The sequence below is a fragment of the Microcaecilia unicolor genome, chromosome 13, assembly GCF_901765095.1.
Source record: "Microcaecilia unicolor chromosome 13, aMicUni1.1, whole genome shotgun sequence".
NCBI classification, from domain to species: Eukaryota; Metazoa; Chordata; class Amphibia; order Gymnophiona; family Siphonopidae; genus Microcaecilia; species Microcaecilia unicolor.
Genome location: NC_044043.1, coordinates 10,399,022 through 10,422,877, shown reverse-complemented (window position 1 = coordinate 10,422,877; position 23,856 = coordinate 10,399,022). Strand labels below are relative to the sequence as shown.

At 45.1% G+C, this 23,856-nt stretch overlaps 1 protein-coding gene across 1 annotated transcript in view; it reads left to right on the top strand.

Moving 5' to 3' along the window:
- Positions 1-23,856, top strand: part of CUX1 (cut like homeobox 1) — an 804,986-nt gene that overhangs the window by 719,859 nt on the left and 61,271 nt on the right. The window contains 1 exon segment of the mRNA XM_030186246.1: positions 3,581-3,769. Coding sequence (XP_030042106.1) covers positions 3,581-3,769 — 189 coding nt within the window.

Sequence of the window (23,856 nt, the reverse complement as noted above, 5' to 3'; positions counted from 1 at the left end):
GCCGGACTATTTGCAGAACCCACTGATCGGAGGTTATGAGAGGCCACCTTTGGTGAAAAGCTTTCAACCTCCCCCCGACCGGCAGGTCGCCCGGCACTGACACTTGGATGTCGGCTGTGCTCTGCTGGAGCCAGTCAAAAGCTCGCCCCTTGCTTTTGCTGGGGAGCCGCGGGGCCCTGCTGAGGCGCACGCTGCTGACGAGAGCGAGCGCGCTGGGGCTTAGCCTGGGCCGCAGGCTGTCGAGAAGGAGGATTGTACCTACGCTTACCAGAAGCATAGGGAACAGTCTTCCTTCCCCCCAAAAATCTTCTACCTGTAGAGGTAGATGCTGAAGGCTGCCGGCGGGAGAACTTGTCGAATGCGGTGTCCCGCTGGTGGAGAGACTCTACCACCTGCTCGACTTTCTCTCCAAAAATGTTGTCCGCACGGCAAGGCGAGTCCGCAATCCGCTGCTGGAGTCTATTCTCCAGGTTGGCGGCACGCAGCCATGAGAGCCTGCGCATCACCACACCTTGAGCAGCGGCCCTGGACGCAACATCAAAGGTGTCATACACCCCTCTGGCCAGGAATTTTCTGCACGCCTTCAGCTGCCTGACCACCTCCTGAAAAGGCTTGGCTTGCTCAGGGGGAAGAGCATCAACCAAGCCCGCCAACTGCCGCACATTGTTCCGCATGTGTATGCTCGTGTAGAGCTGGTAAGACTGGATTTTGGCCACGAGCATAGAGGAATGGTAGGCCTTCCTCCCAAAGGAGTCTAAGGTTCTAGAGTCCTTGCCCGGGGGCGCCGAAGCATGCTCCCTAGAACTCTTAGCCTTCTTTAGGGCCAGATCCACAACTCCAGAATCATGTGGCAACTGGGTGCGCATCAGATCTGGGTCCCCATGGATCCGGTACTGGGACTCGATCTTCTTGGGGATGTGGGGATTAGTTAGAGGTTTTGTCCAGTTCGCAAGCAATGTCTTTTTTAGGACATGGTGCAAGGGAACAGTGGACGCTTCCTTAGGTGGAGAAGGATAGTCCAGGAGCTCAAACATTTCAGCCCTGGGCTCGTCCTCCACAACCACCGGGAAGGGGATGGCCGTAGACATCTCCCGGACAAAGGAAGCGAAAGACAGACTCTCAGGAGGAGAAAGCTGTCTTTCAGGAGAGGGAGTGGGATCAGAAGGAAGACCCTCAGACTCCTCGTCAGAGAAATATCTGGGGTCTTCTTCTTCCTCCCACGAGGCCTCACCCTCGGTGTCAGACACAAGTTCACGAACCTGTGTCTGCAACCTCGCCCGGCTCGACTCAGTGGAGCCACGTCCACGATGGGGGCGTCGAGAGGTAGACTCCCTAGCCCGCATCGGCGAAGCTCCCTCCGCCGACGTAGTCAGGGAGCCCTCCTGGGAGGTGGCCGCAGTCGGTACCGCACGCGGTACCGACGTCGGGGACCTCACCCCGGGCGATGGGCCAGCCGGCGCCACGCTCGACGGTACCGGAGGCGCAAGCACCGCCGGTACCGGAGGGGTAGGGCGCAACAGCTCTCCCAGAATCTCTGGGAGAACGGCCCGGAGGCTCTCGTTCAGAGCGGCTGCAGAGAAAGGCAAAGAGGTCGATGCAGGCGTCGACGTCAGAACCTGTTCCGGGCGAGGAGGCTGTTCCGGGCTGTCCAGAGTGGAGCGCATCGACACCTCTTGAACAGAGGGTGAGCGGTCCTCTCGGTGCCGATGCCTGCTGGGTGCCGACTCCCTCGGCGACCCAGAGCTCTCGGTGCCGACGCGGGGAGGCGACCGGTGTCGATGCTTCTTCGATTTCTTCCGAAGCATGTCACCGGAGCTCCCCGGCACCGACGAGGAGGACGTAAAATCCAGCCGTCGCTTCCTCGGGGCCGAGGCCGAAGGAGGTCGGTCTCGGGGGGGGCTGTACCGCAGGAGCCCTCAGGGTAGGAGGAGACCCACCCGAAGGCTCACCGCCACCAGCAGGGGAATGGACAGCCCTCACCTGCACTCCTGACGATGCACCACCGTCCGACGACATCAGCAGACGAGGTCCCGGTACCACCGACGTCGATGCAGCTATCCGATGTCTCGGCGCCGATGCAGAGGCCCGATGCCTCGATGCACTCGATGCAGGGGCGGCCGAGGAAGATGGTCTGGACGCTGACGACGTCGATGCACTCGAAGATCCCGGTGCCGATGAGCCCGAGAACAACACGTTCCACTGGGCTAGTCTCGCTACCTGAGTCCGCCTTTGAAGCAGGGAACACAGACTGCAGTTCTGAGGGTGGTGCTCGGCCCCCAGACACTGAAGACACGACGAGTGTCGATCAGTGAGCGAGATAACCCGGGCGCACTGGGTGCACTTCTTGAAGCCGCTGGAAGGCTTCGATGTCATGGGCGTAAAAATCGCGCCGGCGAAATCAAAGTCCGAAATGACGGAAAAAGAGCACCAAAAAATTTGTAAGGGAGAAAATCTCGACCGAGGCCGAAAAGAGGCCTACCCCGACGACGAAAGAAAACTTATCGGGGCAAAAAGCTGGAAGTACGGGGAGGATTAACACGAAACCCGGGGGGGGGGGGGGGGGGGGGGGGTTCCGAAGCACTTCCCGACACTTGAAAGACTTTTCCGAAGAAAAAACACGTCAAAATAAATTGGACGCGCGAGGTCGACTTTCCGGGGCTCGACACGGCGAAAACACGACCGTACCGAGTGCGGACAAAAGAAGACTGGCCAGCTCGAGCCGGTTTCGGGCGGGAAGACAGCCGCGCATGCGCGGTGCGCGCGGGCGCGCGAGGACTAGCAAAGGACTTTGCTAGAGAAGTTTCCGATTGGAGGGGCTGCCGTGGACGTCACCCATCAGTGAGAACAAGCAGCCTGCTTGTCCTCGGAGAAAGAAATAACGAGGGGGTGGTGATAGAAGTCCAATACGGTCCATTGTTTTGCTGTGTCGCTGGAAGTAGAAAGTTAACTTGGGTCAGGGGGGTTGGCCTTCTTAAACAAGTTGGTTTTCAGTAATTTCCTGAAGTTAAGATGGTTATGGATAGATCTCACAGTTTTGGGCAGAGCGTTCCACAGTTGTGTACTTGTGTAAGAAAAGCTGGATGCATAAGTTGATTTGTATCTAAGTCCATTGCAGTCTGGATAATGCAAATTTAAGTAAGTTCGGGAAAGGCTGGTACTATTTCTGGGTGGTAGATTTATGAGATTCAACATGTATCCAGGAACTTCACCATAAATAATCTTGTGGACCAGAGTGCAAACCTTGAAAGCAGTACGTTCCTTGGTGGGAAGCCAGTGCAATTTTTCACGAAGGGGTTTGGCACTTTCAAATTTTGATTTTCCAAATATCAGTCTGGCTGCTGTATTCTGTGCAGTCTGAAGTTTCTTAATTAGTTGTTCTTTACAACCTGCATAAATTCCGTTGCGGTAATCTAAATGGCTTAATACCATTGATTGTATTAAGTTGCAAAATACATCTCGTATTATGCCCCTCCACAGGACTCAAGAAATCCCTCACTGTTTTCTGAATTTGCAGTTACCCAAACTTTTTAATCTTCTGTCTTCTCTATTCTTGCTGATGGGCAGTATGATTTCTTTCCAGGTCAGCGCTTATTTGGAGAGACAATCCTGGGACTAACTCAAGGCTCCGTCTCAGACCTCCTTGCACGCCCAAAACCTTGGCATAAGCTGAGTTTGAAAGGAAGGGAACCCTTTGTTCGTATGCAGCTGTGGCTGAATGATCCAAACAATGTAGACAAGCTGATGGATATGAAGCGCATGGAGAAAAAAGGTAACTTGCTTCAAACTACAGATACAAATTACTGTAGAGATTAAATATAAAATTATTTGACATCTCTAAAAAAAATATATACACTTATTGAATAGCAACAAAGGCTAGTGACTATATAAGGAAATAGTTGCATTCTAACATGTAAATACCTACAGTTGATATTTATGTATGACCAGAGTGCATGTCTTAACAGCAGGCAGGGGCCATAAATAAGGTTAGTCTTATTTGCTCAGTTTCTGTCCTGGTGCAGTTGCATAGACCCAATTAATACATACTGACTTTTATTGTGGAGAAGTTCTGATTTTTGAAACCAAGCCTCAAATGTTCACTGAATCTAGGAGCCAGCCCAAAACCTTAGGAACCAGCTAAAATCTCTTTCATTTTCCTCCACCCCAAACCCAGCATTGTCCAAGATCAGCAGCAGTTCCTCTAGAAACTAATTTACTTAAGCTCTTTTCCCTTTCTGTGTTTGTAGGCAACAAAAGTGTGGTAAATCAGTCCCTTAAGGTACTACTGCACATCTTTGCCAGAAACCAGCATCCGTATGACATCACCCACTTGATAGGTGAAGCAAAGAGTTTGCTTCACCTATCAAGTGAGTTCAAGTTTCAGGTTTATTTCATACTTAATATATAGCGCTCAGGAGAGAACTATCAGAGCGGTTTACAAATTTGATAAACACCAAAAAAGAAAAGAAAGGGAACTACTACTACTACTACTATTTAGCATTTCTATAGCGCTACAAGGCGTACGCAGCGCTACACAAACATAGAAGAAAGACAGTCCCTGCTCAAAGAGCTTACGATCTAATAGACAAAAAATAAATAAAGTAATCAAATCAATTAATGTGAACGGGAAGGAAGAGAGGAGGGTAGGTGGAGGCGAGTGGTTACAAGTGGTTACGAGTCAAAAGCAATGTTAAAGAGGTGGGCTTTCAGTCTAGATTTAAAGGTGGCCAAGGATGGGGCAAGACGTAGGGGCTCAGGAAGTTTATTCCAGGCGTAGGGTGCAGCGAGACAGAAGGCGCAAAGTCTGGAGTTGGCAGTAGTGGAGAAGGGAACAGATAAGAAGGATTTATCCATGGAGCGGAGTGCACGGGAAGGGGTGTAGGGAAGGACGAGTGTGGAGAGATACTGGGGAGCAGCAGAATGAGTACATTTATAGGTTAGTAGAAGAAGTTTGAACAGGATGCGAAAACGGATAGGGAGCCAGTGAAGGGTCTTGAGGAGAGGGGTAGTATGAGTAAAGCGACCCTGGCGGAAGACGAGACGGGCAGCAGAGTTTTGAACCGACTGGAGGGGGGGAGAGGTGACTAAGTGGGAGGCCAGCAAGAAGCAGATTGCAGTAGTCTAAACGAGAGGTGACAAGGGTGTGGATGAGGGTTTTGGTAGAGTGCTCGGAAAGAAAGGGGCAGATTTTACGGATGTTGTAAAGAAAGAAACGACAGGTCTTGGCAATCTGCTGGATATGAGCAGAGAAGGAGAGAGAAGAGTCAAAGATGACCCCAAGGTTTCGAGCTGAGGAGACAGGGAGAATGAGAGAGCCATCAACAGAAATAGAAAACGGGGGGAGGTGGGTTTGGGGGGGAAAATGAGAAGCTCGGTTTTGGTCATATTTAATTTCAGGTGGCGTTGAGACATCCAGACAGCAATGTCAGACAAGCACGCTGAAACTTTGGTTTGGATGCAAGGTGAGATATCAGGGGTAGAAAGGTAGATTTGGGAGTCATCAGCATAGAGATGGTAGGAAAAGCCATGGGATGAGATTAATGAACCAAGGGAAGAAGTGTAGATAGAAAAGAGGAGGGGACCAAGAACAGAACCCTGAGGTACGCCGATAGGCAGAGGGATAGAAGTAGAAGAGGATCCACCAGAGTGAACACTAAAGGTGCGGAGGGAGAGGTAGGAAGAGAACCAGGAAAGGACAGAGCCCTGGAATCCAAGTGAGGACAGGGTATCGAGAAGTATGCTGTGATCGACAGTGTCAAAAGCAGCAGAAAGATCAAGAAGAATGAGGATGGAATATTGACCTCTGGATTTAGCCAGTAATAGGTCATTGGAGACTTTAGTAAGCGCAGTTTCGGTTGAGTGGAGAGGGCGAAAACCAGATTGTAGTGGGTCAAGAATAGCATGTGAGGAGAGAAAATCAAGGCAGCGGCGGTGAACAGCACACTCAAGTAATTTGGAGAGAAAAGGAAGGAGGGAGATGGGTCGGTAATTAGAGGGACAAGTAGGGTCGAGTGAAGGCTTCTTAAGGAGAGGTGTGACCACAGCATGTTTAAAGGCAGCAGGGACAGTCGCAGTGGAAAGTGAGAGGTTGAGAATGTGACAGATAAAAGGAATAAGAGCAGGAGAGATGGCATTAAGAAGGTGGGTGGGAATGGGATCAGAGGAACAGGTGGTACATTTTGAGGAAGAAAGGAGAAGTGTAGGATCCTCAATAGTAACTTCAGGAAAGGAGGAAAGGGAATGAGGGGAACGGACTAGTGGAGGGGAGGTGGTGAGGTAGAGAAAGCAAGGTTTATCTTTTCAACCTTGTTGTGAAAGAATTCAGCAAGGGTCTGAGGAGATAATGAAGGGGGAGTTGGGGGAGGGGGCACCTTGAGGAGAGAGTTTAATGTGGTGAAGAGAAGTCGAGGATTAGAGCCAAGAGAGTTGGTCAGTTGGATATAATAATCCTGTTTGGCACGTAAAAGAGCAGATTGGAAGGAGGTCAGCATGAACTTAAAGTGTAAGAAATCAGCAAGGGTCCGAGATTTCTGCCAGAGGCGTTCGGCAGAGCGGGTACAGGAACGTAGGTAGCGGATATTAGAAGTCAGCCAAGGTTGGGGTTTTGTACGCCTTACAGGGCGGGTCATCAAAGGTGCAAGAGTGTCTAAGGCAGAGGATAGAGTATTGTTGTAAGAAGAAACAGCCTCGTTGACAGACGTGGATGGTGCCACAGTAGAGAGGAGGTTTGAAACATGGGAGGATAGAGATGAAGGGTCAATATCGTGAAGATTCCTAGATAAATTAGATAGGACGGGACTGGGAGGGAGGAGATTTAAGTGTGAAAGTTATAAGATGGTGATCAGAGGAGGGAAGATCAGAGGCAAGGAAACTAGAGGGTGAACAGTTGGAGGAGAAGATGAGATCAAGACAGTGACCATTTTGATGAGTGGGGGAGGTGGAGCATAGTTGGAGATTAAAGGAGGACGTTAAAGCGACTAACTTGGAAATATAAGAGTTGGAAGGATCATTAGCAGGAATATTAAAGTCACCAAGGATGAGAGAGGGGGAGGAAGGATCATGGAAGAAGGCAAGCCAGGCGTCAAAGTCACTGAAAAAGGATGAAAGGGACTTATCAGGGGGACGATAAATGACCGCTATTTGAAGAGGCAGAGGAGAGAAAAGGTGGATAGAGTGGACAGGAGGAAAAACAGTGAGATTGAGGTGGAAGAAGGGGTTGAAATCTGGAGGAGGGAGACAGAAGTAGTCCAACACCGCCCCCACGGCCAGCAGGGCGAGGAGTATGTGAAAATAGATAACCGCCATGGCACAGGGCTGCGACTGAAGCAGAGTCATCAGGGCAGAGCCAGGTTTCTGTTATGGCGAGCAGATGGAGGTGACGCGAGATAAAGAGGTCCTGGATATAGGCGAGTTTGTTACAGATAGAGCGGGCATTCCATAGGGCGCAAGAGAAGGGCAGAGAAGAGGAGGGGAGTAGAGAAATAGAGATGAGGTTAGAGAGGTCACGGTGAGATCTGTAGAGTTGGGATAATAGTTGGTGAGGGGGACCAGGATTGGGATTGATGTCACCGGCTGAGAGTAAGAGAAGGAGTAAAAGAGAGCGGAAGAGAGTAGGAGAGGTGTGGCCACGAAGGCGTCGAAGGCGAGATGTATTTAGGTGGAATAGGGAAGGCAAAATGGACGGAAGAAAGAGGCAGAGATTAAAAGCCAAGAGGGAGGAAGAGGGTAGGAGAGAAGGTGAGGTGATGAAGTCGATGGATGGGCAGCGAGTTCCTGTAGCGGAGAGAGGTAGGGGGTGAGGGAAAAGATTAGGAAGGGACAGCTAGGAAGAGAATGTGAATAGGGGCCATAAATGACTGAGGTACTTTAGCAATTGGGAAGAAGATTAGATGTAAAGAGAAAAATGCCCCGCGCGCGCCGTTAGGCGCGCTGCACCTAGAGCGGAGGCCCTGAGTGGATCGGAGTGGACCTGGGTGTCACCCCGGAGAAGGCTGTAAGGATATGCAGATGAGCTGCAAGTCCTCCACAGCACCTGAAAGGCAGCTGGTGGTAGAGCTGGGCACCTCTCAGCTGAGGAAAAGCTTACCAGGGGTTAGGCCGAAGCCAGCATTCCTCCCCCTTTGCCTGATCCTAGCCAAAAAGCACCTGGAAACTCTGTGCACTTGGAGCGAGGGCCCTGGGAAGATCGGGGTGGAACTGGAGTCACCCCGGATACAGCTGTGAGGAAATGCAGAAGGGCTGCAAGTCCTCCACAGCACCTGGTGGGAGCGCTGGGCACCTAGAGCGGAGGCCCTGAGTGGATCGGAGTGGACCTGGGTGTCACCCCAGAGAAGGCTGTAAGGATATGCAGATGAGCTGCAAGTCCTCCACAGCACCTGAAAGGCAGCCGGTGGTAGAGCTGGGCACCTCTTAGCTGAGGAAAGGCTTACCAGGGGTTAGGCCGAAGCCAGCATTCGTCCCCCTGAGGGTCGCCTGATCCAATAATAAAGAAAAGGAGAGATAAGAGAGACCAACACTGCCACACATCCAACCACTCCCCCTCTACCAGACAACAACAGGGTGCCTAAAACAGAAATGCATTGTGGAACAGGTTTTGAGTTTAATCTTAGTCATCAAGAAACTGTGTCAAATGTAAGTCCAATGGAAGAGAATTCCATAGAGCAGGACTCTGCACACTAAGTGATTTCTTCCTTATTACAGAAGAGTGGATTATAGTAAAAGGGGGGAACCTGAAGCAATCAACCTTGAGAAGAGCAAAGCGTCCGTAAGTGATAAGGCAAAAAGGAGTGAGATAAAATAGGGTGGACATCCAGAGGAAAGGCTCTTGAATACTAAAATTAACAATTGTATGTCACTCAATATAAAGCAGGGAGCCAGTGTTCTGTGCATAAGTAAGGAGTAATATGCTCAAAACGGCCAGCTCCTGTAAGTAGGTACAAGGCTGCATTGCACGCACCGCAACTGTCCCTGATTAACTCCACACAGCAAAGCATTACAATAGTCCAATGAAAAACTAAGGCATGAACAAGTACTCAAAGAGCTGAAACAGTAAATACTACTACTACTACTACTACTACTTAACATTTCTAGAGCGCTACTAGGGTTACGCAGCGCTGTACAAAATAAACAAAGAAGGACGGTCCCTGCTCAAAGGAGCTTACAATCTAAAGGTCAAGTTGGGCAGTCTAGATTTCCTGGGTAGAGGTGTAGAGGTTAGGTGCCGAAGGCGACATTGAAGAGGTGGGCTTTAAGCAGAGATTTGAAGATGGGCAGGGAGGGGGCCTGGCGTATGGGCTCAGGGAGTTTGTTCCACATGTGGGGTGAGGCGAGGCAGAAAGGGTGGAGCCTGGAGTTGGCGGTGGTGGAGAAGGGTACTGAAAGGAGGGATTTGTCTTGAGACCGGAGGTTACGGGTAGGAACGTAAGGGGAGATGAGGGTTGAGAGGTAAGGAGGGGCTGCAGATCGAGTACATTTGTAGGTTAGTAGCAGAAGCTTGAATTGAATGCGGTACCTGATCGGAAGCCAATGAAGTGACTTGAGGAGAGGGGTGGTATGAGTGTATTGGTTCAGGCGGAAGATAAGACGTGCAGCAGAGTTCTGAACGGACTGAAGGGGGGGATAGGTGGCTAAGTGGGAGACCAGTGAGGAGTAGGTTGCAGTAGTCAAGGCGAGAGGTAACGAGAGAGTGGATGAGAGTTCGGGTGGTGTGCTCAGAGAGGAAAGGGCGGATTTTGCTAATTTTATAGAGGAAGAAGCGACAGGTCTTGGCTGTCTGCTGGATATGCGCAGAGAAGGAGAGGGAGGAGTCGAAGATGACACCAAGGTTGCGGGCAGATGAGACGGGGACGTTGAGGGTGTTATCAACCGAAATAGAGAGATGAGGTAGAGGAGAAGTGGGTTTGGGTGGGAAGACAAGAAGTTCGGTCTTGGCCATGTCCAGTTTCAGGTGGCGGTTGGACATCCAGGCAGCAATGTCGGATAAGCAGGCCGATACTTTGGCCTGGGTTTCCGCAGTGATGTCAGGTGTAGAGAGATAAAGCTGGGTGTCATCAGCATAAAGATGATACTGGAAGCCATGAGACGAGATCAGGGAGCCCAGGGAAGAGGTGTAGATAGAGAAAAGAAGGGGTCCAAGGACAGAACTCTGGGGGACTCCAACAGAGAGCGGGATAGGGGTGGAGGAAGAACCATGAGAGTGTACTCTGAAGGTACGATGGGAGAGATAAGAGGAGAACCAGGAGAGGACAGAGCCCTGGAACCCAAAAGAGGACAGTGTGTCAAGAAGTAAGTTGTGATTGACAGTGTCAAAAGCGGCGGATAGGTCGAGGAGAATGAGGATGGAGTAATGACCTTTGGATTTGGCGAGGAACAGGTCATTACAGACTTTGGATAATGCTGTTTCTGTTGAGTGAAGTGGGCGAAAGCCAGATTGAAGCGGATCGAGGATGGTATGAGAGGCGAGAAAATCAAGGCAATGGCTGTGAACGGCGCTTTCAAGTATTTTGGAGAGGAAGGGTAGAAGGGAGATGGGGCGGTAGTTGGAGGGACAGGTAGGGTCAAGTGAAGGTTTTTTGAGGAGAGGTGTGACAACAGCATGCTTGAAGGTGTCAGGGACAGTTGCGGTGGAGAGAGAGAGGTTGAGGATATGACAGATGGGAGGGGTGATAGTAGGAGAGATGGTGATAAGTAAGTTGGTGGGGATGGGGTCTGAGGAACAGGTGGTGCATTTCGAGGAGGAGAGAAGATGGGCAGTTTCCTCTTCGGTGATATCAGGAAATAGCTAGCGAACCAAATAAAGCTTCTTCAGTTTGAAGAAGCAGCTCTTCAGAATTTTGGAGATGTAATCTCTAAAAGGTAGTTGTCTGTGATCACTCCCAGAACCCGCATCTTTTCAACTACTTGTAATATGCAACCCGCCGTTCGTAAGGGCTAAGCTAGAGGTAATTACCTCTTTGTTTTACATATCATCATGGCATGGATCCCTACCTCTTTCTCTCTCTAAGGCTATTTCTACAATTACCTAACCTAAAGTGGAAGTAAACAATTAAGAAAAATATGATAGGTAGCACTTTAGATTAGGTATAGACCCGAATTTTTATAGCCGAAAAATACTGATAAAGACTGACACAAAAGGTCAGATATTATGAAAATATAAAAGCTAATTTATTATTCTTGGTAGCAGAAGAAGTAGTGTAAATCAGAAACAATGAACTTATGCTAAGTTACCCAAACTAGTAGTAAAGCAGTGAGTATTTATGTACATGTAAAAGCAAGGTAAAGATAACGCACACTTTATACCCTAGTCCTGAACTGATAGGACCCCTAACTCCCAGGCACTAGAGGAAAATAATTACAACTTGACTGATGATGCAGGACTCTCCACTCTCACAGACACTGGAGGTAGAGGCGGTCAGGGAGCTGTAAAATTGTATCTTTATTTATTTATTACATTTGTATCCCGTGCTTTCCCGCTCATCGCAGGCTCAATGCGGCTTACATAGTAACAAGAGAATACTATCTGTAGTATCTGAATCAACAAAGGAAGTATGTGGTAGGACAAATGAACAAGGGTAAATGGGATAAAAGAGATATGAGAGAGAGGATAGGGATAGGTAAGGGAGCGATGAAGAAGAGGTAGGGGAAGAGCATGGAGGGTAAGAAGATTGGTAGGAGGTAATTTCTGAGCCATTGTTGTTAATGATTAGATGACCCGGTAGGATGGATTGCTTATGTTTGCTTATGGTAGGTCAAGTCATTTCGGTAAATCTGTTTGAATAGATGGATTTTCAATAGTTTCCTAAAGGGAAGGTATTCACTAGTTTATCAAATGTATCTGGGTAGAGCATTCCAGAGTTGGGATCCTAGGTAGGGGAAGTTAGATGCATGATATGTTTTATACTTTAGTCCTTTGCAATTGGGAAGGTGCAGGTTAAGGTATGTCCTTGAAGATGGTGACCTGTGTCTGGATGGAAGATATAATAGATTGACTATGTAACTTGGTGATACTCCATGGATGATCTTGTGTATTAGTGTGATGGCCTTAAAGTTGGCTCATTCTCTAATAGGGAGCCAATGAAGTTTCATACGGAGGGGTGTTGCACTTTCAAATCTAGGCTTCCCATAAATAAGTCTAGCTGCCGTATTCTGGGCAGTCTGAAGTTTCTTCATGATTTGGGCCTTACATCCAACGAAGATACTTTTACAGTAATCAGCATGGGTGAGTACCGTGGATTGTACCAAATTGCGGAAGGTATTCAAGGGGAGATAAGGTTTCACACGTTTCAACATCCACATCATGTTGATCATTTTCTTGGTGATGGATGTTGCGTGGTCTTCAAGGGATAAGTATTTATCTAATGTAACTCCAAGGATTTTCAGATTGTTGGATATAGGAATTGTGATATCAGGAGTGGTGACAATGGTTGGATGGAATGTGGAATATTGGGAGGAGAGGATTAAGCATTGAGTTTTGTCTTTGTTCAATTTCATTTTGAAAGCTTTGGCCCAAGAAGTTAGGATATTCATACCATTTGGTTATTTTGTCAGAAATTTCTGCCAGGTTAGATTTGAAGGGAATAAATATGGTAACATCGTCTTCCAGGAGACCAGCAGGAGCGGACAGACAGCAGGTGGCAGGCCATCAGGTGCTCTTTCTCTCTGGCTGGTGATGCAGACTGGCAGGCATCAGACAGCAGGGCCATGTTTTTAACGAGCTTTAGATGCCTTCATGATGTGACTAGCTCGGATCAGGGCTGTCATCTGTTTATCTGCTCTCACAATAACTGTTTCAGATAACACCCAGATAACTTCCTGGGTTTTTAGAGTCTTCTTATACTCTCCTCTTGGATAAAGCAAGCCTCACAGTCGAGAACAAGAGGTTTGGGACTTTCTGAAGTTGTGATTTGGAGAACCAAAACACCAGGCCACAGGCACTGGGAGCAGAGTTGTTCTGACCATGAAGTCACAGTTTTTGTAAACAAAGTTGTTATTGAAGTTGTTTTTGCTCATATACAGCTTTGGCCATATTTAGCAATGTCCTTTTCACTGCACATACAGGTCTAAGAGGCCTATTTATTTATTTATTACATTTGTACCCCGCACTTTCCCACACATGACAGGCTCAATTCGGCTTACATAGTAACAATATAAAGAATTATATTCATGCAGTAGGCCCTAGCATGTGAGAGCTGAAGTTGGCCTGAGTCTGTATCTTTTAAAGTCAGGTTTATAGTGCTGATCATAATAAGGTAGATATGCTCTGCTGTTAGACGTAATAGTGAAATACTTCCCAAAGTACTACTCCCACATTCATTCATATTGTCAGTTGTACTCAGTATAGTCCAGTATACAGATAACACCTTCCCATCTATGTGATTCAAGACAGTATCCCTTTGAGCCATCCATCAGTACCCTGGGCACGTGCACAATGCAAGTGATCCTAGTTCGATCACTTTGCTTACGATACAAGTAAAAAGACTTTGTGGTTTCTATCTAATAATCCCTAAATAGATGAGTATTCATATTTCTGAACTACATTGTCACAAATTGTGGCTCACTATGAGATGTCTTCCCTTCTCTACCTAAAAGATGACAGTGGTAACAATGTATTGATTAGCTGGTGATATCAGTAATTAACCTTCATAAAATAAAAAAATATTGCAATATTAAAAAGTAAATAAATTTCCAGCTATACTATTTAAGATCTTTGGTTTGCCTGATCACAAACTACGAATCGTCCAGTATTTTGTTGAACAATGGGAAGGTATTACAATATAAACAAGTAGTCTGAATCTAGAAAGCAAGGATATCTGTTAGATTCTCTCAAATGAAAACTGGATTCGTGAGCCTTTGGACCACAGCCATAGGACGGCCATGGCAAGCAAAACCCCTCAACCAGAACTGGGCTAAACACCAACAAGACAGGGACTACAGAGAAGCAAAGCAGGAACACACTGGACTAGAACACTCGGACTAGAACAAGACTTCATCTGCACTTGGCTGCCGTTCCCTAGGGGTTGAGCCCCTAGGTGCGGGCAGCCGGCAGGACTTACCGAATACAGGAACATCCACAGGGAATGGGACTCCAAAGCAAGCTTGACTAACCGGGACCAGGAATCAGGACTCATAACTGAGGATACTACCTCAGACAACAGGATACAACACAAGCTTGCACAAACAGGGACTCGAGGTAAAGGCAGAGGGGACTAGAGAACCAACACAAGACAGACAAGGCAGACAGACCCTAGAGGGAACAAGACAAGGCATACAGACACGAAGCAAAAGAAGGTAGAAGTGCTCCTAACAGCACCAACAAAACAGAAGTGCACCACACAGCACACCAACAAGACCGAAGTGCTCCTAAGAACCAAAAGGGAAAAGCAGGGGAGCCAACATGGAAAAGCATGGAAGCTCAAACAAAGCAGAAGTGCTCCTAACAGCACAAACACAGACCGCGACCTTTGGTGTTGTAAAGGCAAAGCAGAAAGTTTCCAGGTGGTTAATAAAGCCCATCAGCAGCTGAGGCTCAGATGCAGCAATCTCAAGGTAGCTAAGGGTGAGGCTAGCTGCCAAACTTCAACCCAAGTCTGGAGGGCTAGAATATCTGGACCGGAAAGAAAGTCTGGAATGAGTAGAGAGACAGCAAGACAGTCTATGGCAACCACCAGTTCTGGCCACCAGAGTGCGAGGAGAGCACAGCCAGGGAAAACTGTCACAATCGTGACAATATCTTTCTCTACTCCAAGGAGTAGAGAAGTAGCCTAATGGTTAGTACAGTGGCTTGAGAACCTAGGGAACTGGATTCAATTCCCACTGCAGCTCCTTGTGACTGTTGGCAAGTCTCTTAACCCTCCAATGCCCTAGGTACAAAATAAGTACCTATATATAATATGTAAACCACTTTGTTACCACAGAAAGGCAGTATATCAAACTCCATCTCCCCTTGAGGGCTCTGTACAGGCCCTAGTTTTCAAGGCATTCACAATCTCTGAAATATATTTGCATGCAGTGAATTTAATAGGTGAGGGGCTGAAAATGGTTATTCTGCTTTATCAGGCACCATCTGAATCCAGGTAATTACAGATTATTCAGATGATAATGGAGATGGGTATGCTCTGCCCTAATTTTTAATCTCCATTATCATAGAAGGTATAGAGGAGCAAATGGCAGATTTTATGAGCACTCTAGAAGCCTTAGGGTTTGTACAGTTGATAAGAATTCTCTCAGTCTCTCCCAGGTTTGGATAAAACAGTAATTTGCACCTCAGTAACTCTACCTTGGTCATGTGGATTAGATTGAAGAAATGGAAATAAATCACATAGTTTGAGTTAAAACGGAATTGAAACATTCTTTTTTAATTCAGCAGGGTAGCCATCTGGGCTAGCAGCTTCATGGGTGGTGAGTGATTTGATGACCAGTGAGATTTCAATTTCAGTGATAGGAGCTCCAAGAGCAGTACATTGCGCTTCAGGTAATGTAGGATGAGGCAAATCTTGTAGAAATGAGTGGCCAGAAATAGAGACTCCTTGAGAGATGATGAATAGAGGGTTTTATAAAATAATTCAAATCCTTAATAATTGAGACATCATCTTGGAGGATCTGGCCGTTCTTTTATTGTAGAGGCAGTTGTGATACATTGTTTGCAAATAAATATCTGGCCAGTAATCTTTCAGATCTTTTGGTGGACATGTAGCCATCAGAAAGTTGAATAAATATGTTTTGATGAGCTCTATGGCTATTAAAATTTATTGAGATCATATTTAAGCCTCAGTAGTTCAGGAAGAAAATTCCATTGGCCAGAGATGATATGGGATTGTTCCAAAGCAGAGATCTCTGATTCCATTCGTAAAATGTAGGCAAGCTCTTGCTTTTTCCTCCACACCATGTAGCTGATAATTTTGCCTCTAAGCTAGACTTAAATGCTTCTTATACAGTATTAAAAGATGTGATTGAAAAAAAATCCATAGTGAATGGTTTCATTTTTTCCACAAAAGTTGTATCAGATAGGACAAGAGTACTCATCCTCCAAGTAGCAAATGGTTTCATATCAAAAAGACAGAGATAAAGGAAAATAATGCATGATCCAAAATAATAATTGGTGATAATTTGGGCAGAGTGAACTGTGGCAATCAGAGATTTAGAAATAAGGAAAAGAGTGTATTCTGGAGTACGATTGATGGGGAGTAGAATAATGAGTATAGGTGGGGTGAGGAATCCTCCAGGGGTCACAAACTAGTATCTTTGATAAGAGCATGAAGGTTCTACATTCTGCAGGGACGAAAAGAGCATGAAGATTGTCGGTCAAGTACATAGTCCAAGGGAAGATTAATCAATAGGTTGTTATTACGGTATTCCAATAAAATGTCCCTAATAGATGACATAAAATTGGGAGAATCGATATTGGGCACATAAATATTCATGACAGAGATAGTGAGAGACTCAATCTTTGTATCAATAATGGCCCATCTCCCTTTCCATCAATGTTTTGCTGGATGATCTGAACATACTGTGTAATCAAAACAGAAACACCTCTATTTTTTTTCTTGATTGTGAAGGGGAGAAAACATGACAACCAGACCAGGAGAAATTATATTTTAAACAATCAGGTGCATTTAAATGAGTTTATTGTAGTAAAAAGGATGTCAATGTTATTTTGTCTTGCAAAATCTGATATCTTTTAACGCTTCACAGGATGATTAACTCTTTCACGTTCCATGATGCAAATTTAAGAAGGGTCATTAACTAAATAGAATAGTATTAGAGAGACGTGGAGGGGCATTTTAGAAAGAAAGGTCTAAATCAGAATTTGGACGTTTTACAAAGACGTCCAAATTCCGAACAGGAAAGAAGGTCATTTTCGAAAAAGATGGGCATCTGTCTTTTGTGTTTGAAAATGCTGTGGGCGTCTTGTGATTTGGACATCCTTTTTTTTGTCCATTTTTGAACAAAAGACGTCCAAATGCAAGACGTCCAAAACAGAGTAGGAGTGGTTTAATGGTTAGTGCAGCGGGCTTTGATCCTGGCAACATGGGTTCAGTTCCCACTGCTGCTCCTTGTGACTTTGAGCAAGTCAAATGCACAATAGACATTTTTGGATATGACATCTAAGTCTGAATTTGGATGTTTTTTGTAAAACGTCCAAAATCAGAACAGGAAAGGTCATTTTCTACAAAAAAAAAAAAGTATCTTTTCCTTTTGAAAATGCTGTTTGGAAAAATGTTTTGTGATTTGGAGGAGTAAGGGAAGGTGATCCCCTGTCCCTCCAGTGGTCATCTGGTCATTTGGGGCACCTCTTGTCTGGAGTAGAGGAGTAGCCTAGTGGTTAGTGCAGCAGACTTTGATCCTGGGGAAGTCTATTCCCACTGCAGCTATTTTTTATAAAAACCGGTCTAGCTCGAAACATCTAAGTTTTAGTCTTGGACATTTTTGTTTGTTCCATTATGGCTGAAAGACGTCCAAGTCTTAGGAATGCCTAAGTCCTACCTTGAACACGCCCCTGGCATGCCCCCTTAAGATTTGGACGTCCTTCTGACGGACTTCAGAGAAAGACGTCCAGAAAGAGGTTTCGATAATAATGATTTGGACGTTTCTGTGAGATAAACGTCCAAATGCTGACTTATGTCACTTTTTGGACGTCTATCTCCTTTGAAAATGAGCCTGATAGTAATGAAACAGGATATGTATATGAGTGATCCATGCAGTGACAAAAATACACAGATATGTTCTTGCATAATACAGACAGAATGATATAAGAGAATGAAATACTTTGAGAAAACTCCCCATAAGCCTATAAGAACAAGAATTAACTAACCAGCACCTTAAACTTGAGACCACCCAAGTAACGATGCACCGCGCTAACGTAAGGAAATCAAAATATCTCACTGTTAATACACCCCATGACACGTTGAGGCACATTTTCAAAGCACTTAGCCTTCCAAAGTTCCATAGGTTTCTATGGAACTTTGGAAGGCTAAGTGCTTTGAAAATGAGCCCCTTAATCTCCTACCCTCCATAAACCATCTTTATCACCCCGTAAACTTGATTACAAAATACCATCAAACCACTTATTCCACCCCTGCAGTCTCCATGACCCTAGAACATTGGAACATCCGTCTTAAAAAACAGGAAAAATAGCCAATATCATAATGTCAACAGATGAAAAATATTTTCACAGAATCGAACTTGAAATTTGCATAGTGAAACAAAGTGAAAATACAGCCATTGTATGATTAAGGCTGGTGTAACATTAGGTGTGGCACAAAGCAGCATATGTATGTGATGTAGCATCCAACAAACCACCACTAAGGCAGCAGATGATAAAACTTCCTGCAGTTATTCATATTCATCCCGTTGGAGAAACAAAGGTAAGTACCTATCCTAACAAATCTCAAAAATAATAACAATAAAAAATAATACTCATATCAGAAAACTTGGCAACTAGATTAAATACCAGAATTATTGAATGAATATTCATCTGCAAATATTGCTATTAAATATATATAGGAAATTGAAGAAAAATCAATATTGAAAAGCTAAATGTCATACTGCTATACTGAAGATCAATAAGTTTCCATCTATAATTACGGATCAGTTGTTCTGGTCAATTGTCTTCCACTAACGTTTCTGAATATCGCCATCGAGCATTGAATCCATTAGTTATTACTGCCTTTATAGTAAGGACAATGGATCTTTTATAGCTTTCATTGCAATATGCCGCCGCATAAGATCAGTTTATGAAATAATCCTCCTTGTTAAATCATTCTCGTTACTAATTTGTCTTCATCAATATTAAAGTTCGACAAATATCTCTACTCTTTGAAAAATTTCTCAATAGCCCATCTTTGTGCACCATCACTGTTGAATCCTAGTGAACCCAATATTCACAAGAAATAATATCAAGATGAATATTACAAACCTATTCTTCATCATATACTCACTCACCCTAATTCACCACATGCTTTCCACCCCCCTACCTGAAACTAACAGCATTCCTACAATATACATGCCTTACAGACCATCCAAATACAATACTCATCGCCATAATAACAATAACAACCAAAATAATGGAGTCATCACCTCACCTGAACAACATCAAAACAAAGGAAATTACGGTCATAATAAACCTGTACAACAAGTCAATAGACAACTAAGAAAAATCAACATAATCCCTAACTTATCTGATCCATTTCAAAAAATCCAAATTGGATACACAAACGCTAGATCAGCTGTTAACAAGACAACAATATTAACAGACTTGGATCATCGAAGGTAACCTGGATTTATTAATCATCAATGAAACCTGGATTCATTTCCAAAATGACCCAATATTAATAGATCTTTGCCCTCCAGGCTACAAAATAACCCACTGGCCTAGAAATGGAAAGAGAGGAGGAGGCATTGCACTAATATACAAATCCCACTTCATAGTAACAACTATAGCAGAATCCATGACTCCACAACTCGACATTGCCTCACTTAATATTAACCATCCTACATTACTCGACCATCTGAACATTATTCTGTTTTATAGACCTCCAGGAAACTGCCAAGAATGTCAACAACATCTTATGGACTTCATCTCGAATGCTTGCTTATCTAATTCTAATCTGCTTCTACTGGGAGATATAAACTTGCATCTAGGAGACTACAATGCAAAGAACACACAAGAATGCAAAAACTTTTTCCAACTCTGGGATTTCAATTGGATAAATACTCAAGCAACCCATATCAAAGGTCATGCACTTGACCTTATCACACACAAATTCTCTTCTGATCAAATCTTTACAACAACAGATATAAATTGGACACAAGTACCTTGGCCAGACTACTTCAAACTAAATATATCCATGCAATGGCAGATAAAAAAATTTGATCCAGAAACAAGACCGAAAAACTTTCACCACAGGAGGCCATATTAATCCGGTATTATTCTGGCAACAGTTTTACATGAATGAATGGCCAGTACAAATAGATTCCAAACAATACCTTTTAAATTGGGATATGAGATGCAAGAGCATACTTGATACAATAGCACCATTACAAACAAGAACATCGCGAAGAAATAACTCGCTCCCTTGGTTTAATGACGACCTGAAAAAACTAACAACCCAAACAAGGAGACTTGAACGTGCATGGAATAAAAAGAAAGATGAACAAACATTCACTGCATGGAAACTAATATTAAGAAAATATAAATATACCATCAGACAGTCTAAAAGGGCATATTATAGTTCCAAAATAGGGCAAGACTACAAAGACTTACACAAGTTATTCCAATTTGTACATAATCTTCTAGATACCACACCAGCACCTTAACTAATATGGACACCCCATCAGCAGATGATCTAGCAACTTACTTTAATGATAAAATCATCAAACTGTGATCCACCTTACCAACTAATTCCTCCGACTATGTAAAACTCATCGACTGCTTAGACCCAACAATCGATGAATATCCGGCAGACCGAATATGGACAAATTTCTATTTACTAATGGAAGATACTGTCGCCCAAGAGATAAACAAATTCACCAAATCCCACTGTAAACTGGATGTATGCCCCAGCTACTTAATAAAATCAGCTCCCCAGCGTTTCATAACAGATCTCACCTCCTACCTAAGCCACATGCTTCAACATGGATCCTTTCCTACGGATAAAGGCAATATCCTACTCACACCAGTTCCCAAAGACCAGAAGAAAAAATTAAATAATATAACTAACTAGTAAAAAAGGCCCGTTTCTGGAACGAATGAAACGGGCGCTAGCAAGGTTTTCCTGGGAGTGTGTATGTTTGAGAGAGAGAGACAGTGAATGTGCGGGTGTGTGACAGAGTGAGACTGTCTGTGTGACAGTGTGTGTGTGAGAATGAGTGTGTGTGACAGGGCCCCCTCCCCTGTTCCTAATGCCCCTCACCCCGTTTCCTCCCCTCCTTTTCCTCCTCCTTCCCACACTTTGGGTTCCTTAAGGCTTTCAAAAGTCTATGTACCCCCGTGGCCCTAACGCCCAGTATCCGGATACCCCATCGCTTTCCTCCTCACCTCTCCCCCAAGATGTAATACTTTCACGTCCTTCATTTTTTTTTAAAAGTGTCTTATCTACCCTGTGTACAAATGCCCGGCATTCAGATTGTGTTCCTCTCGTAAATTTTCATTTCTTTCATTCATTCAGAACTTGCCCCTCCCCCCACCCCCCCCCCCCCCCCCCCCCCGAACACTTTTGGTTCCTTCAGTCTTTTTAAAACTCTCCTATGGTACCCTGTGTGCTAATGGCCAGCATTGAGATTGTTTTCCTGTCCCAAATTTGCATGTCTTTCAGTCGTTCACAACTCCCCCCCCCCCCCCCCCCCCCCCCCCCCCCTTCTCCAGTTTAACACATTCGTTTCCTTCAGTCTTTTAAACTCTCCTATCTACCCTGTGTCCTAATGGCCAGCATTCAGATTGTTTCCTTTCCCAAATGTTCATATCTTTCAGTCGTTCAGAACTCCCCCCTCCCCCCATTTAACACTTTCGGTTCCTTCAGTCTTTTTAAAACTCTCCTATGTACCCTGTGTGCTAATGGCCAGCATTGAAATTGTTTTCCTGTCCCAAATTTGCATGTCTTTCAGTCATTCACAACTCCCCCCCCCCCCCCCCCTTCTCCAGTTTAACACTTTCGTTTCCTTCAGTCTTTTAAAACTCTCCTATCTACCCTGTGTCCTAATGGCCAGCATTCAGATTGTTTTCCTTTCCCAAATGTTCATATCTTTCAGTCGTTCAGAACTCCCCCCTCCCCCCATTTAACACTTGGTTCCTTCAGTCTTTTTAAAACTCTCCTATGTACCCTGTGTGCTAATGGCCAGCATTGAGATTGTTTTCCTGTCCCAAATTTGCATGTCTTTCAGTCATTCACAACTCCCCCCCCCCCCCTTCTCCAGTTTAACACTTTCGTTTCCTTCAGTCTTTTAAAACTCTCCTATCAACCCTGTGTCCTAATGGCCAGCACTCAGATTGTTTTGCTTTGCCAAATTGTCTGTCACTGATGTCACTGATGTCAGTGCGTGCCTGCCTAGCAGACCACTTCCGGCAGGCACAGTCCCAAGCACATCCTGTTGGAGGTGAGAATTATTATATAGGATTATTGTCCAGTGGCATCCATCCCTCTGGTAGTTAAGTTAATGGAAAGTCTGGTAACTAAACAACTTACCAACTACTTGAGCAATTTCTCAGTATTACACGCATCCCAATTTGGATTCCGTGCTAATCACAGCACATGAAACAGTTCTTATAACACTCATGACCAAATTCAAACAAATTATTGCAACTGGTAATAATCTTCTTCTTTTACAATTCGACATGTCCAACTCGTTTGACATGGTTTACCATGGTATTCTATTAAACATTCTAGAATATTTTGGAATTGGAGGAAATGTCCTGAATTGGTTTCATAGTTTCCTAACGGCAAGAACATACCGGGTGATATCTAAATCGATCATATCATCGCCATGGAGACCTGAATGTGGTGTTCCTCAAGGATCTCCGCTTTCACCGATTCTCTTTAACTTAATGATGTTACCACTGGCCAGATCACTATCCAACCAAGATCTAAACCCCTATATATATGCTGATGATGTGACGATATATATTTCGTTCAAAACGACATCAGAAATTGCAGATAAAATTAATCTCAGCTTCCAAATTATGTACTCATGTGCGGATGCATTCCAGCTAAAGCTCAATGCAGAAAAGACAGAATGCCTTATACTATCATCACAGTATAATAAAATCAACTATACCAATATAAATACACCAAACCAAACTCTTTCTGTTGCGGACACCCTGAAACTCCTAGGCGTTACAGTTGAACAAAATCTTAACCTAGATTGACATGTGAAAAATATTATAAAGAAAATGTTCTATGCTATGTGGAGGCTTAGAAGAGTGAAACCTTTCTTCCCAAGGGAGACATTTCACAAACTAGTGCAATCATTGGTATGGAGGCCATATCTTGCTAAGGATGTAAAAAGAATTGAAGTGGTGCAAAGAAAAGCTACGAGGATGGTATGGGATTTGCGTTACAAGACGTATGAGGAGAGACTTGCGGACCTGAACATGTATACCCTGGAGGAAAGGAGGAACAGGGGTGATATGATACAGACGTTCAAATATTTGAAAGGTATTAATCCGCAAACGAACCTTTTCCGGAGATGGGAAGGCGGTAGAACGAGAGGGCATGAAATGAGATTGAAGGGGGGCAGACTCAAGAAGAATGTCAGGAAGTATTTTTTCACGGAGAGGGTGGTGGATGCTTGGAATGCCCTCCCGCGGGAGGTGGTGGAGATGAAAACGGTAATGGAATTCAAACATGCGTGGGATAAACATAAAGGAATCCTGTGCAGAAGGAAGGGATCCTCAGGAGCTTAGCCTAGAATGGGTGGCAGAGCTGGTGGTTGGGAGGCGGGGCTAGTGCTGGGCAGACATATACGGTCTGTGCTGGGGCTGGTGGTTGGGAGGCGGGACTAGTGCTGGGCAGACTTATACGGTCTGTGCCGGGGCTGGTGGTTGGGCGGTGGGGATAGTGCTGGGCAGACTTATACGGTCTGTGCCAGAGCCGGTGGTTGGGAGGCGGGGATAGGGCTGGTCAGACTTATACGGTCTGTGCACTGAAGAGGACAGTACAAATAAAAAAAGTAGCACATATGAATTTATCTTCTTGGGCAGACTGGATGGACCGTGCAGGTCTTTTTCTGCCGTCATCTACTATGTTACTATGAGTCATTTGGACTATTGTAATTCCTTATACGCTGGATTCAAGGCACAAACCATTAAGAAACTCCAGACTGCCCAGAACACCACAGCCAGACTGATATTCGGAAAGGCGAAATATG